This window comes from Trachurus trachurus, assembly GCF_905171665.1.
Source record: "Trachurus trachurus genome assembly, chromosome: 4".
In the NCBI taxonomy this organism is placed as follows: domain Eukaryota; kingdom Metazoa; phylum Chordata; class Actinopteri; order Carangiformes; family Carangidae; genus Trachurus; species Trachurus trachurus.
Genome location: NC_139898.1, coordinates 23,930,164 through 23,946,182, shown reverse-complemented (window position 1 = coordinate 23,946,182; position 16,019 = coordinate 23,930,164). Strand labels below are relative to the sequence as shown.

General features: G+C 39.8%; 1 protein-coding gene across 5 annotated transcripts in view; it reads left to right on the top strand.

Annotated features, from left to right (window-relative positions):
- Positions 1–16,019, top strand: part of csnk1g2b (casein kinase 1, gamma 2b) — a 36,770-nt gene that overhangs the window by 12,088 nt on the left and 8,663 nt on the right. For all 5 annotated transcript variants that reach the window (XM_083969977.1, XM_083969974.1, XM_083969975.1 and 2 more), the window contains 3 exons: positions 7,617–7,686; positions 14,555–14,703; positions 15,475–15,709. In XM_083969977.1, the coding sequence (XP_083826103.1) occupies positions 7,617–7,686; positions 14,555–14,703; positions 15,475–15,709 (454 nt within the window). The remainder of the gene's footprint in view (positions 1–7,616; positions 7,687–14,554; positions 14,704–15,474; positions 15,710–16,019) is intronic.

The window sequence follows — 16,019 nt, the reverse complement described above, 5'->3', positions numbered from 1 at the left end:
AAGTAAGCGATCCGGTCGTTTTGGCTAACTTCTTGTCAGCCGATGGAGTTAAGCAGTCCCCGCCCTCGTCCCTACGTCACCACATGCACGTGCATCCCTTGGCTGCACACACAGAGAGGACCGCCCCTTCATGCCGTTCTCTCTCCTCATTGGATAAAGGTTGTAGGATACAAGGAAAGTTTTCTCCTCGGCTTACAGCAGAGCAGAGTGACTGACAGACCCGTGTTTCGGACCAAACACTCTATATAAGTGATTGCTGTCGGAAGATATAATTATTTAAGACTTATATTAACACAAACATTCCGCGTACTTCTGCTTTAATATAAAAGTTTGAAGAAATGCAGTTTTTATTCACGTACACTGAAACTTTCTTGGATCCACCCAAAGGCCTGATATCGATACCATACAATGAGACAACATGATACACCACTAATTGTCCTGATGCTGTCCCTCCATTCATGCAGCTTTACCACACCTCTCCCACATCCTTTCATGTGCAGTAAAAAAAAACATCTACTCGTAATAAAAAATTAATTACCTGGCCTAAATCATGACCATATAATATCATGGAAAAGTTTATTTATGTCAGTAATTCAATTCAAAAGGTGAAACTAATACTTTATATAGATCAATTACACACACAATGACACATTTCATGTCTTTATTCATTTTAATTGTAATAAATATGGCTTACATTTAATGAAGACCTGAATTCAGTATCTCAATTAAAAAAAGCATGTCCATCTATATGCACTCAATACTTGGTTGAGGCTGTTTGACTTGAACTACTGGAAATTGACTTTTCCATTATGTTCTAATTAATTGAGATGCAGCTGTCGTTCATTACTTGTTACTTATATATGAAGGTCAAAGGTCATTGACTACCCCACTCCTGTCATGTTAAAAATTGCTGAAGAAGATACAATTGATTTCTTATTCGGGCTGATACAAGCAGTGACTGATTATCACACTGGGGTTTTGGGAGGCAGCTGATGGCTCCATCTGGGTATGTTAAATCTGAGCTGAAACTGGAGAAGAGCTGGACACAGGCCAGCTGTTGCTCTCTGACTCCACTCACTACTTAACACCACCTCCCAACCATAGACACCTCTGATCATAAAGACCGTTTGAAAAGAGAAACACACACACACACTTCAATCTTCTCCGTTTGTCTCAGCCTTATCGTTGGCATCATTAATACCTCTGTGACGGCCGCCAAGTAGAAAAGCACTATGCTGACATTTGAGTTGTTCTGTCTAAGATGAGATGAGTCACATTGCCAGTTGCATTTTGCGAAATGGTTTACTGGGAGTCAGGCAAAGGTCAGCGTCTATTCTGGTCCATATGCATAATGCTGGGTCTGTTTCCCCGGACGTGGCACACATAGGCATATGCACACTCTGAATGTCACACTGTCTTTAAATAAACAACACAGATGTTTATTTACAGTGGGTCCAAAAGTCTCAGACCACTTTCCCATTCACTTGAATGGGGAAAGTGATCTTGGCTACGTCACATCAGCTGTCTGTTTTACTGCACCATTTTACATTGCCAAGAGATTTTTGAATATTGATTGCTAATTTATCATAATAATATTAATTTTTAGAAAGATAAAGACTGTTTTTAATGAAATCTTTGATTAATAAAAGAAAAGTCCTGCTTCAAAAACATTGAACTGCAACAAAATATGTTTCTTGATTTAAAAGATGAGTTATTATGATTTCAGTTATCAACAAAATAAGCGCAATTATAGACATGAATTATGTAAAATGGACATTATAATTGTAGGTAGTGTGTTGGCACAGGAAAGAGGGGCTTGAATTTTGTTTTATCGCTTTGTTTTTTAGCAATATCACATCATGGTTGTTGAAATAGTCGATACACAACAGAAAGCATTAAGTCGGTCACTGTGTTGTTTGCTGTCGTTGCATGTCTGTTTTTTCTTTTTGCCATCCTTTTATGTTTTCTCTGATTGCATCTATCATTCATAGTTTTTCCCCTCTCTTCATGTCATTGCTCCATCCCATCACTGAGGTCAAGTCTGATCTTTCTCTGCTGTGTTGGAGATCAGATTTAGCCTTGATGACATCATATGCAGAGTTGGTTAATCCCAGGAAGAGGACTTTATGTGGTGCTGCTGCTGCTGCTGATGGCTCGCCCCATCCCCACAAGTGTACGGCAGCGGCGGCGGCGGCGGCTACCACAGGTTAAAATACAGAAAACCACCACCTAATCCGCGATGACATAATCACATATTTGTACAAGCTTCAAGTGTTTTACTCTAAGAGGGATCCTTGAAATGGCATGTAACGTTTCATCTCACACCCACCGCCCAGTGTCAGGGCAGTGCTTGTGTGAAGCCGGTGATGGCGGCTGTAAAACTTCATATCTGATTAGCCTTTGAACTGTGGCAAATTTTCCCGTTCACAAATAATGTAAATGTGGGATTAGATGCGAGAAACCACACTTCACACTTTCATTTAGGATGAGTTTCTAAAGTGTAATATTGTTTGAGTAGCAGTTGAAAATGACTGTAACGCACTCCACGAAACATCTGAGAAGATGAAGTTACAAAGCGAACAGACTTCATTGCAAAACAAAAGTTGGATGCACAGACACGGATCAGCAATGCAACCCAGAACTATAAATATTCACAGACAGAGGATAAAATAACAGGTTTCCAAACAGCAAGCAGTTGTTATTACGTATATCAGAATACAAGCACAAAGAACACTTAATTAGAGGCACAGCATTTGGCTGCCATTTGATGAGTACGATAGGATATTAACTTTGTGTACCACGATTTGACATTCGACATGTTAATAATGTTGGATACTCACAATTGGTAACTTGTAGACCTGCAATGATTCTTCTGTTTATTCAGTAGTAAATTGAAAGAAAAATAATCAGTAACTAGTGATAATTGATTAATCGTAAATCCAAAAAGGGTGAAAAATGTCCAATGAAAATATGAATTGGCTTATTTCCCATGTCACACGTTGTTAGACATTTGGAGTCCGAGAAACTGATTATTGCAACATGATACATCACAGTACATAAAGTTGTTACATTATTCTTCTTGTACTCAAAAAGCTAATGTCACGGCAGTACCTGAGTTTCACTGACTGAATGAATAAGCGAGAGAAAAACTGACTCATTCCACCAGAACGACAGCAGCTTGATTTGATATTTTGTTGAATATTATTGTAGGACAAAAAAACAACAGTTTCTGGCTGCAGCTGTCATAGATAGATTCATACAAAGACAGTTTGGTTTAAGATACATTGAGTGAAGATATAGCAGAAAACACACGATGGCTACAGCGAGGAACAGCTGAGGTGGAGAGGTTAGTGAAGCAGCAGGTCAGACAGGGAAGGGCCCTTCTGGCCCGCGGGTCAGCTGTCCTGGACACAGGCCAGCACACTTGGCTAAAAGCTGCTCTCTGCATGACACCACATAGGCTGACCACAAGCCCCCCCCCCTCGCTCCCCGCCTCCAGTTAAGTACTGCAAACAAAGTTGACATTATGGCTGAACTGTAAGGTTTTATCGAAAGCCTTTTTTTTTTTATTCTGAGGAGTGACTTGTGTTGTCAAGGTCGGGTAATGATCGGGAACTAGAAAAATATAGTTTGTTTCCATTTTGCACAAAAAAATGTAACAAAATTAAACAAAACAAAAGATTGTTTGAAGCCAAAGGGAAAAACAACAAAACGGAGTGAGTTGACGGTCATAGCTGACTCCAGTTTATTAAAGGGGAACTTATGCAAGTCCGGTCGCTTTTCCACTGTTTTGCTAACCCTCCTCCTGGCCATGTGCATTTGTTTACAACGACGCTGGCAAGGAATCAATCAATAGATGGGTAGATAATGTTATATATCATATACGATGTTATGACGTGTATATTTGTGTAGTTTAATCTGTCATAAACAAGAGGTTACGGGTTACAATTACTCCAAAGTGGTTTAATAAAGGTAAAGATGTAGCATTGTTAAGCTACAAATCCTGCATAGTTCCTCTTTTTAAGTGTAGTTTTAGGAGAAAAACACCTAAATACCATTCCCCATGTAGCATAAGCGCCTCCGCGGGGGCAGCCCTGCGACATTAGGGCAGGAGGGGGCTCTTATTCTGGGCACGCTGTCCGAGCCAGAGAGCAGATCAAAAAATATCTGATATGTGCAGGAGCTGAAGAAAAATCCTTGTCATATGCAAAGATGTTACATCAGACATTTGCAGCTTGGCCCTGGTCATTTACACAGCCATAGCTTAGCCCATCTGCTGGGAATAGAGTTGACTCTTAAGTACGTAAAGCTGCCATAAGCCTCTGTTTCCTATTGTAAGCTGTTTTAAAGGGTCCTGCGGGTTGGTGCCATCTGCTTTGACTCATTATTTATATATTTTTTATATTTTCTTTCCCTCTCTTCCCTGGCATGGCCTGAGTCGTGTGAGACGTGCTCGTTGTCCATGTTCATGTAGGAGGTGGATGATGCTACAGCAGTTCCCCACTCCGCCTCTCAGACCGGTCACGTGTCCTTCCTCCCACTGGCTCCTACTCCTCTATACTGCCTCCTCTCTTCCACTCTCAGTTTCTACCTCCTCGTATGCACAGTGGCTTCTTATTTCTCTGGCAGTATTTCCGGTCGGCATCATGTGGGAGCGTGATACTGAAACGGTTTTTCCATAGATTGTAGAAAAACATATTTGTAACTGTGTGTACGTGAGATCCGTCTTTTTTTTTTTGTAGAAACGTTATTTGACGTCTCTTTAGTTCTGTTTTCCATGCTGGCATCATGTGGGATCTGTTTTCCCACTGTTTTTTTTTTAGAGAAGCATGTATATAAATAATCTAAAGATAAGCTCAGATGAGCTAAGTTGATACATCTTTTGGTAATGTTATGTTATGTAAATGGAGCTTGCTGGTTGCCTTCATATGAAAACATATTTATACTGTGTTGGGTTATAGTGTTCAGATGGTAGATTAACGGAAGATTAACACATCATAGCGAATAAACACAGTATATGTGGTTGCCAGCATCCAGGGTGGATCATGCAGTCAGAATATAGCAGCTGGTTATGTAAAACTGAACACAACTACCCACTTGGGGAAAGACATGAGACTTTTTGTTTTTCGCGTCTTTATTGGACCAATAATTTTAATGAATCAGTCTTTTATTGTTTTGTTTTTTTAGGAGGTATGCAGTGATTAAAATTTGGAGCTTTACTACATTCAGAAAGTATTCAGACCCCTTCAGTCATTTCATATTTTATGTTGCAGCCTTATGTTAAAATTCAAATATGATTTTTCCCCCCTCATCAATCTTTGATAAATACCCCGTGAAGACGAAGCATAAACAGAAACTTTTAGAAAAAACTGTATAGCATTCACTCCTGATCGTCTGTGAGATGTTTCTACACTCTGATTGGAGTTCACCTGTGGTAAAGTCAAGTGATTAGATGTGATTTGGGAAGGCACACACCTGTCAGCGAGCTGCCAGATCTGGAGGGAATGATGCTTAATACTTGGGTTTTCTTTCTATAGGTTTCTCCCCATCTCTGATCAGCAGCATCTCCAGATATGTGTTGCCTCTCTGACCAAGTCTTTCCTTGAATTTGTTTTTTTCCTTTTAATAAATAAGCAGAATTAATTTTTGCTTTGTCATTATGGGGTCGTGAGTGTCGATTGAAGTGGGGAAAATGTATTACAGTTTTAAATTAGTTTATATTTTGTTGTGCTGCCACCTGACCTTAAACTAATTCAGTGGCTGAATATTTGTTACTGCCAAACCATCTTTTTCTGAAGGATTCCTGAACTAAAACCATAAAAACTTGTTGTATTGAACTGAGACTGGTCGTGAAAAGGAAAGAAAGTCCTTCACTGTGTTGAACAGGGCTCATGCATTGTGTGTGCACTCCTCCATAGCAGCAGGACACAAGAAGAGAAAACGATCCTGATAAAGGCCTAATGGAGTGAACGTGGGAGCGTAACAGCCTTTCGGCTTTCAGTTTATGTAATTTAAAAAAGAAGTGGTTTGAAATTAGATGCACACAGGAAACAACTTTCAAGATTAAATCTCACTTAAAGCACCTCTTGAGAAGTTGCTCTGCTGCATAAAGTTTTAGGCATTTTCATGTTTGTGCAAGTCACAAGCTTTTTTATTACACACAGGGCTAGCTTCACCGCTCATGTATCTTTGGAATTAATTAAAAAATATTTTTTAATTACTGATTTAGCCTGATTATTTTCTACATTATTCAGTCCATTTTGTTTTTATCAATGGTTAGTGGAAAAAACTTTATTTTAATTAAGCACAGCCTTAAGATTTTTTTCCTCAGATGCCCCAAACCCAAAGATTTTCAGCTTTTTACTGTGGATGACAAAGAAAAACACTGACTGAACTAATTATTGCTGCTCTGTGTGTCACTGTTTTACTTGAAACGTGACTAACATTTACATTTACTTCCTTATATCAGAGGTTTGGTTGTTTCGCAACATCTTTGCACTAATGTAAAGCAATGTGTAACAAGGAGATTGCATGCCATTATTGTGGAGAAGGGCTTTAGTGAAGGCTACAGCACAGCTATTGAAGATTAAGGAAAGGCATTAAGTTGGGTGTGTGTTTGTTCTCTCCTCTTCACGTTTGTCTATAATGCCCTTGTCATCATGAGAGTGGGGCTAATCAGATTACATTTTAGGTTGTAAAGCTGAAGCTAGCGATATAATGAACAATATGTCCTGGTGCGTTGATTATCAGCTATGTCATCACTAAAGCCTGCTGTTCACCAGCTGGAACTGCTCTTTATCCTCTCACATCCCACAAGTCTGACCTAAGACTTAATTAAAGTTCTATTAGGCATTAAAATAAGGAAAACATTGTAGTGTAAGGTATTTAAGTTAATTGCAAGGCGAGGTAATCATGGTGATGAGTATGCTAGGGTGTCACTCAAAAACTGCTTTCTTCCCTAAGGGTTAAGACTCTTAGCATGGTCGCTTATGCTCTTTATAATTAAAGCCATACAAGTATTGATGTGTCAAAACTACTTCAAATGAGCTTTTTTATTTGTAACAAATAGATCCTGTCATGTTTATTTCACTTTCTTTTTTTCATGCACCATTTTATGTTGTCTTCAGAAATGTTCTTTGCAGGGTTAATTGAGCCAAAGGACCAACGTGTTTTTGTCATGAAAGCGTTTGTATAAAGACCTCAGACGGTGTTATGAAAAGTCTTGAAATGAATTTACTAAGCTATTGAATGTTTTTATTTTTTTGTAGAAATGTTACGTATGAAAGGTTTTTGTGATTTTATCAAAATGAGTCTGAATAAGGAAACTTCAAATTTTCATTTTTATATTGAATAATCCATCCTTTTATTTATCTATCTCATCTATCATATTTAAACATAAGTGATATTACCAAGAATTATTGTTATATACTACTGTGCTGATTATAATGTGGTAAAATTACCAATAAATTCCATACACATTACATCTTAAATGCACGAAAAGTACAATGAATATAAGTGAAAACTAGCAGGTACATTTTATATTCTTATATCTGGTTTGTGCGTTTATAAGCAATATTTAACACTCTCCTTCTTCTTTTTTCTCTCTTTTCTTTCAGGAACCTATAAAATCCAGGGCACCACAGCTCCATTTGGAGTATAGATTTTACAAACAGTTGGGAAATTCAGGTAAGAAAGATGAAATCTGTACATAATTTGTCACTGATAACCAGCACCTTAAAATGATGAGTTGAATTTAAACGGGCCTTTGCACTGAGGATGGAGCACATCTCTCCTAAAAATGGATAACAGTGGTTGTTTATATGTGAATCGACTCCAACTCACATGCTCTCAGGTTGTTTTTGTTTCCACGGAGGTGGATTTGTGTTTTTATTTATTTAATTTGCTACGGTCTGAGTGGTCCAGTGACAAGAGTACTGGTTCTGGTTGTGAAGAAACACCAGCAGCATAGAAACAGACAGCTAAAACTTATCTTGTGTAAGATAATCTGTTAACATCGAGGATTATATACAGTATATATATACCACATTGAATAACACATGTCATCCTCGTTTACGTGAATGGAGTGAATACTGAATTCAATCATTACAGCAGGATGGAAATTTAGTTGCCATGCACATTATATTATTACAAATATAACAGTTTACCTTCCTGAGATAGCTCACTATGGAAAAAGCGTAGTCCCTCTCTCTGCACTGCGGTGTGTGTGAGCAAACACACAGAGGAAGGGTTGCATTTTTAAATGTGTTTGCCTAAGTGTGTGGACATGTAACATCAGGCAAACGGACAAATGAAAACGACTGCGAGGGCTTCCATCCCGTCTACAGCTGTTTGTTTTATCTTTGCTGCACCTGCGGGAGCTGATAGATAACTGTGCAATCCTTCCTTCCTCCTCCTCCTCTAAAACCACCTCCGCACTACTACCCCTCAGTCGTTGGCTCTCTCCCGTCGCTCTGCTCAGAAACATGCTAATGCACTATGATGATGCAAAGCTGTGGCTCCGAGGCGGCAGCAGCAGCAGCAGCTTCTTTGATCTGGTCTGGCCGGTCAGCGAGGTGCAGGGGGATGAAGGGACGTGGCAAAAGTCAGATGCTTGGGGAGGAACTGGGACTCGATTTGTTTCACAACACTTCCTGGCTGGCTGGCTGTTTGGAAAAAATTCACCTGTCATGTTTGCGCAAGGGTGTGTGTGTGTGTGTGTGTGTGCGCATATGTGCCAGATTACATTTTCAAACATAAATTAACATTACTATGAAAATGGCAGCACGTAACGGCACATAGAGTATGAGTTATTCTTTCATCCCCGACCTTGACTGTCAAGTAAATCCAGTGTAACGACAAAGATTTGAAAACGCATAAGGTAAATACATTATGCCTGTACGGATATTTGAGTTTGTTATTCTATAATTATTGGACGCGACCTGGTCATCTTGTTGTCCGACAAATATGTCTGTCGTGGTCTAATTTAGCGACACACGCCAACTTCTCGGCTCCTTGTGCCAGAGCAAAAAGCCCTCCACTGTTGATAAGGAGGTGGGGCATTAGGGCAGTCCTTGACTATTTATAGACGGCCCTCTACAAGCAGTTAGGCTGTTATGGTGTGTGCCTACTTGGATAGCTTCCTCAGCCACATGCAGTATCCTCTGCCTCCCCGGCCAGGCCGACTCACTGACTGTGTGCGGCGGCGCAGCCTGCAGAGATTGCAGGGAAATTCTCCAGCGTGGATTGCTAACAGGGTGTGGCGTATTTTTCTTTATGGGCTATACTCGTTTGAATCTGGTCTGTGTGATCTGTGATCTCACACCATGCATGCCTCCACGTACATAAACCCAGCTATAACTGTAATTGTCATCTCCTGTGCCATCTTGCTTGATTATAGCGGAGGAGTCCCTCCAGTTCAGGCTTGTTTCTCTCCTTGTTCCTTTTGTTGTTAAATTCTGTGCATTAAATATGTTATTAACTCTCCACTGTACTGAAAACACAGCTGGCCTTTAGCTTAACACTTATTTACTGAGGTCTTTCAGGTTGTTCAACTAGTGTACACCGTTTGGATAATGGAGCAAACAAGTTTGATGCCACTGTAGTGTTTTCTAAATACACACTGGTAGATGAACACTTAATTACTTTATTCCTTTGGTAATTTAACCTGTAATTGCTGCTGTTACAGAGGTATACTGCAAGTAATCAGTGATCTACAAGTTTGTAATGAGTCCTACTTTGTCAAATTATATAAATATACGGATTAAAATATACAAGATTCCTTAATTTATTTAAATCCATGGATTTACAGAAGGGAAAATGTTTGTAGTATTTGATATTTCTATGGAAACACACAAAATATGATTGCTATGATATTACTGTGAATCCATATTAGTAATAAACAACTCAAAGACATGACATTTCTTTTTATTAGGTTGTAGATTAGCTTTGCTGAAAGAGAAAGTATTCATATAAGCCACATTAACCTACGCCTACTTTGGTATTGTATTTCTATCTTCCAAAAATAGAAACATACATTTTCCATTTGCCTTTTAAGACCTTCTTAGTTTGAGTGAAACAGCTGCTGAAGTTGAACTTCTTTTCATCATCAAACACATAAAGGACATGATTAATGTTACATGCGCTCCCCGTTTTGTTCAGCATCTTACTGTTCAGTTTTTTGTAGTTTGAACAAAATGAAGCAAAATCCTAAAAAGCAAAAACCCTGTATTCAGCTGAGTGTGTGCCAGTCTGATTTAAAGGTTGTAGATGATTCATTGACTGAGGCAGGATGAGGACCACTTTCAGTAATTTAAATACAACAAACCAGAGTGTATTAAATGCACGATTGAGCAGAGAGGCCTGGCCTCCAACTGATGACTGGGCAGTGGGCAGTGACCATGACATGATGATATGACAGGAAAAGCTCACTTGACTGTCTAACATGGGAGGAATCAAGGCGGTAGATTAAATCTACTTATGTTGTGAACTTGGCTAAATGGGGACATGTGACCCTGTTAGTCCTGCATAACCCAGGAGCCTCAAATATGTCAGAGCGCGGACTGCTCAGCGCTTAACGCCCAGGAGGAGCTTATCTGCACACTGTTAATTCTCTTGTCCTGAACACATCCCAGCTGTTGGGAATACTGTCTGCCTCCCTCTCTCCAAATTATTGTAGAAACTGACAGTTGACCTGATATCTCAGTATCTCAGACCTCCTACTACAACTACTACAAGTCTTACACTTCCAGTCTGTTGTGTCTCCAGATACATTCGCTTAGTATTTATTAGCCAAATAATAATGTTTTATAGACTTACTTGGCTCGTACAGTCACGGTGCATAAAATGTTCGTGCAAATTACTGTCGTATATGAGAGGTTTCCTGAGAGGTGAATATTCACGAGCCCCATCGAGGCCTCTGATTGCATGATATGATGTGCCAGTGACATGAGATCTGTGTTGATCTTTATATTTCATGCAAATCATGGACTCTCTTCCGTGTCATGAGGATCATTTTACTAGAGAAAAACACTTCATGTGTTTACTACTGTTGTGGGATAAATCTAGGATAGATTGAACTTCATAACAATGCATTTGAAATTGATTTACTGATCATTTTTCAGTGTTTTTTTTTGTTATTTTAAGTCGGTAGGGCTGGATGATGGATATTTTCAGTGCCTACATCTCGGTGGATTTCTCTTATGTCCAGTAGTCACATTGCAAAGCGTGCAATTTAATAAAGAAAAATTAGGCCAACTGTGGAACATCACATTAACTGTTGTGCTGCTGAATGATGAAGGATGACAGCAATTTTCTCATGACTAATCTTAAAGACAAACGGACAGGGGCTAACTGTAAATAACTTAATTGAGCCTACTTCTTCTTTACTGGTTTACACACACATGCATGAATGAAGGATGTGCAGCGTAGAAGAGACGGTGGAAATAGCAGCACTGCCCTAGTTTTTCTAAAATCAGACCATTTGCTCGAGTGAAATGTTTGGTAGAATAACTAATTAACCGAATATAAATAAAAGTATTGCAGTGTTGTTGTTGTTGTTGTTTCCCCCCCCTCCGGATGAGCCATACGGCCCTGTGGTGCCTTATGGGATTGTTGTGCTCATGAGCTAGGTTGCATTTGTAGCTCCAGGCTCAGTCGGAGCAGCAAGCCTGAGCACTGATCACATTTCAGCCTTGTGAGAACATCTCCAGAGCACCAGGGCTAATGGAAGTCGCTTCTTCTCCTCCTCCTCCTCCTTCTCCTTCTCCTCTTCTCAGTGCACTCCACTCCATAATCTAAATCTTTAATACCCATTCCCTCTCCTCTTCTCTTTGGCCATCTCCTCTACTCTCCTCTCCTCTCTCCTCCTCTCTGGTCCTTAACTCTGACATTTCATTGTGGGGCAACATTGTCTTCAGCTGCCATGATGCAGCCTTCCCTCTCTTATACTGAGCAGCCTTGGAGGGCCGCGCCTGCGGATACAATAGGTTGGATTGTCTCAAATAGTCAAGACAGCAGGGGTCAGTCAGAGCACCACTTACATTGGCTTGCAGTGAAAGGCAGAGTGTTTCCCACATTGCTGAACCCAGCTAGAAGATGAGACACGTTTATGTAATAGCCAGTTTTACAGATAGGCTACCTATTGTAACCGAGGTGGTTGAGTTTGCTCATAGTGTTTCGTGTAGAGGATCCATCCACTCTCACTAGAATAGTTTGCTTGTCTTTTAGCTTGAGAAAGAAGAACAATGTATAATGTAAAACATAATATAACATGTCAGACATCGTAATTCTCTTACATTTTAAGTGCTCACTGTTTCTGTTGGAGGGAAATGTGTCGCGTTGCTGTATAATTTTGCTTTCTGAGGTTGAATTAGTTACAGAAAATCTCTCAAATCCCGTTTTTCACAACTATTGTTGACAAGTTATGTCCCAGTTTATTGGACAGAAATCACAGAAATCACACCAGAATGTCATTTAGAGCTTTTTTATTTATTTATTCCACCAGCCACCATTTCTAGATTGGTGCTTTCAGCAGCTGTAAGCACCACAGAAGATTATAATACACAGTGCACTGTGCTTTCCCTTTTGTGATGACTATGCTTTGAATGCCCTCTAGATTTGGGCCAAGCTTTGATGAGTCAGCCTCCAGTGAACTCTTGTCACTGCCTCATCTGTCATGGTCATCATTACCAGGAAAACCCTAGACACTGAAAGTGTAGACAGGTGTGTGTGTGTCTCTTGTGTCTGACATTGAGGGGGTGATCAGGTAAATCTGAATGTAACCTCTCCACCCACTGATTAGCAGCTGACCTGCACTCATGAACCGAGCACTACTACTTCTACTTTTATAATGAGCTCATCATGTTGGTGTCCCTCGGCTCACGCACCACATCAGTGCCGCTACCACACGAGACGTAGAGGCACTGATGTGGTGTCTTATGGTTAGTAGGGTTTTAGGATAGGACTACCTCATAGATAACTACCCCCCTTTGGCAACACAAAATAGTTCAAAAGTCACAGGACGGCTGCCTGGTGAGAGAGAGAGAGAGAGAGAGAGAGCCAACTCAGGACAGTGTGACCCAGAACTGTGTGAGCCGGGGGACTGAGCCAGAAGGTTGTCCACTTTTTGTTTTGTTCTGTTTTGACTGTGTCAGAAGTTATAGGCTACAAATCTTCTGTCAAGTGAGTCTGACATGAATGCATGCTCAGACAAACGCATCCAATTCCTCTGAAATTTTCAAAAGGAGAGGCAAAAAATGCCAGATAAATGAGTCAGCGCTTTCCGTTTACGTAATATTACATTGCTTTTTTTTCTTTTCTTTTCTTTTTTTTCCGGGGAAATGTTGCATATTGTTCAAGAAAATTTTCAGATATGATGCTAGTTCCTCAAACCTTGGTGGTCCATTTTGTTGTTTGTAAGCTGGTTTTTATTATAAACAGCAATATCACACCATTGTGTGCTTGAATGTGCATATACTTTTCAGTTTCATCTGGTGCACACGCATCTGGATGCATTTTCATGCTTGATGTAGGTTTTTTTTTCACTTTTTTTGAGCTGCAGATTATAATCACAACTTCCTATTGGTGTTTCTCAAACTTAAAAAAAAAAAAAAAAAAAGAGTTGTATTTCAGTCCAACCTTCACCAGGCATCCGGTCACACAGCAGCCTGTGAAGTAGCTGTTGGGCAAGAGACAGACAGATGAAGCGATGTACCGTCCAGACAGTTTCTCAGCTGTTGAACTGCTTCTTGTTTCCCCATCCTGGTCGGGTGACCCATGATGACTTAGTTTGAAGCTAATGAAGCCACTAGTTTGTTGTTTTTTTCCTTTTATTCGTCACGTTCCTCTCTGAAGGTAGAACATACTGTTGGGTTAATCCATTCACATTCCTCAGACGTCAAACACAACCACGCCTGTTTCTGACAAACCTGTTGAGGGAAGGTGACTGAAATGAAATTCATCATAACCACTGCAGTCTTCGTGTGTGTGTAGTCTCCTCCCACACTGCATCTTACCCTCACACCAGGACAATGATTCAGTTTAGCCACTTGTGACGTTTTTTTAACAAATATTACACTAGCATTGCACTGATTATTATAATAATAAGTTATATAATAAGTATAATACGTTTTTCAATGAACTACACAGTGGTGATTATGTTGTGTGTGATGTGGAGATGACGCAGAAGGAAAAGGAGCTTCTGCAACAAGAAGTTGAGAAACACTGGACTGACACGTTCTTACGTCACCAAGTCGAAGACGACCACAGAAGCTTATTCATGCTGCCATTTGAAGTTTATAGTGAAACTCTTAAGTGTTGTGCATTTCAGTCAACTTAGGTTTATGAGTAGAAAATAAATATATTTTTCTTTCATGAGCCTCTGCTCCCTTGTTGGATGTCATGTGACGCTGAAGTCTAATGCTGAAGTTTCAAAGTGTATCAACCTCATTACAAGGCATGTAGAGTTAAAGGTGTGCTCTATAGCTATTGTATGTATTATAGTATGTAGAGTTTACACATACTCAAACTGTATCTGTGTGTGTGTTTGTCTCTGCAGAGGGAATCCCTCAGGTGTACTACTTTGGTCCTTGTGGGAAATACAATGCCATGGTGCTGGAGCTGCTCGGACCCAGTCTAGAGGACCTGTTTGACCTCTGTGACCGCACCTTTTCCCTCAAGACCGTCCTCATGATAGCCATACAGCTGGTAAGGCCTGGGGGAGGGTGACAGCAACCTCACTGTGAAACAAGCTGCCAGAAAAGTTATATTGTCTCTTTTTTTTAGAGGAGGAATTGTCCAAGTGGTGTTTGCGAAACAAAAGAGAAAACAAGGTCCAACCAGCTAATAATAGTGTATTTTATTTGCAGTCTTCCTTATACTGCAGTTTTCAGTAAAAACTTTAATTTAGAAATCATAAAAAAACATATTTTCAAGTAAAGGTAGTTTATGTTACTTGAAGTATAACCTCGGGTAAAATGTTGCTGAGTGATCCCCTGTTATTTGAAAACATATACTAGCTGGTAAGGCCCGGGGGAGGGTGACGGCAGCCTTACTGTTAGACAATTATTATTAGCCACTCAGCTAACTTGGGTACATTTATTTTGTTATATTGTTATGTTATATTAATGTACACTTTCCCTTTTCAAATAAACAAAAATAAAATGAATAAACAAGCTTCCAGAAAAGTCATATTGCCTTTTTTTTTGTGGAGGGGATGTTCAGGTGCTATTTGAGAAACTAGTACTGTATATATATTTCCCAGCTATTTTTGCAGGCTTTCATTTTCAGTAAAAACTTGAATTTAAACCCTTTTTTTTTTTTTTTTTTTTTTAATCAACCAAAGGTAGTTATGTAACTTTATGTTACCTGAAGTATAAAATTTTGTTGAGTGATCCCCTGTTATTTGAAAACATACCGGATAACATACTGACTGTAACTCCCAAAGTGCTAATCTTGATCTGTTTATTTCTTGTCTAGATAACACGGATGGAGTATGTCCACACCAAGAGTCTGATATACAGAGATGTGAAGCCAGAGAACTTCCTGGTTGGGCGGCCAGGAAGCAAGAGGCAGCACACCATCCACATCATCGACTTTGGTCTGGCCAAAGAGTACATAGACCCCGAGACCAAAAAACACATCCCATACAGGGAGCACAAGAGTCTGACTGGGACGGCACGCTACATGAGCATTAACACACACCTGGGAAAAGGTACGGAGGTCCCAGTGAGCCGTTTGAATCTGCATAAACAAACGTTAACTGACATTTACATTCGGTGTAATCGACATGTTCTGTTCTGTTTACAATTACATCACCGCCATGTGCACAGCATTGTCAACAAATACCATGAAACTGGTTTAGTTATTTGTTTAACCAGTGGAAGTTACTGTAGCACAACTTTTATCTGTCTTTTTTTTATCAGTTGTTAGGAATCAGTGACAGATACAGCTTCATTTTTATTCACCTGGTCGTTTGGCCATGGCAGGTGAAGCCAACCGTGTGCCATGAAGAGACAACAGTC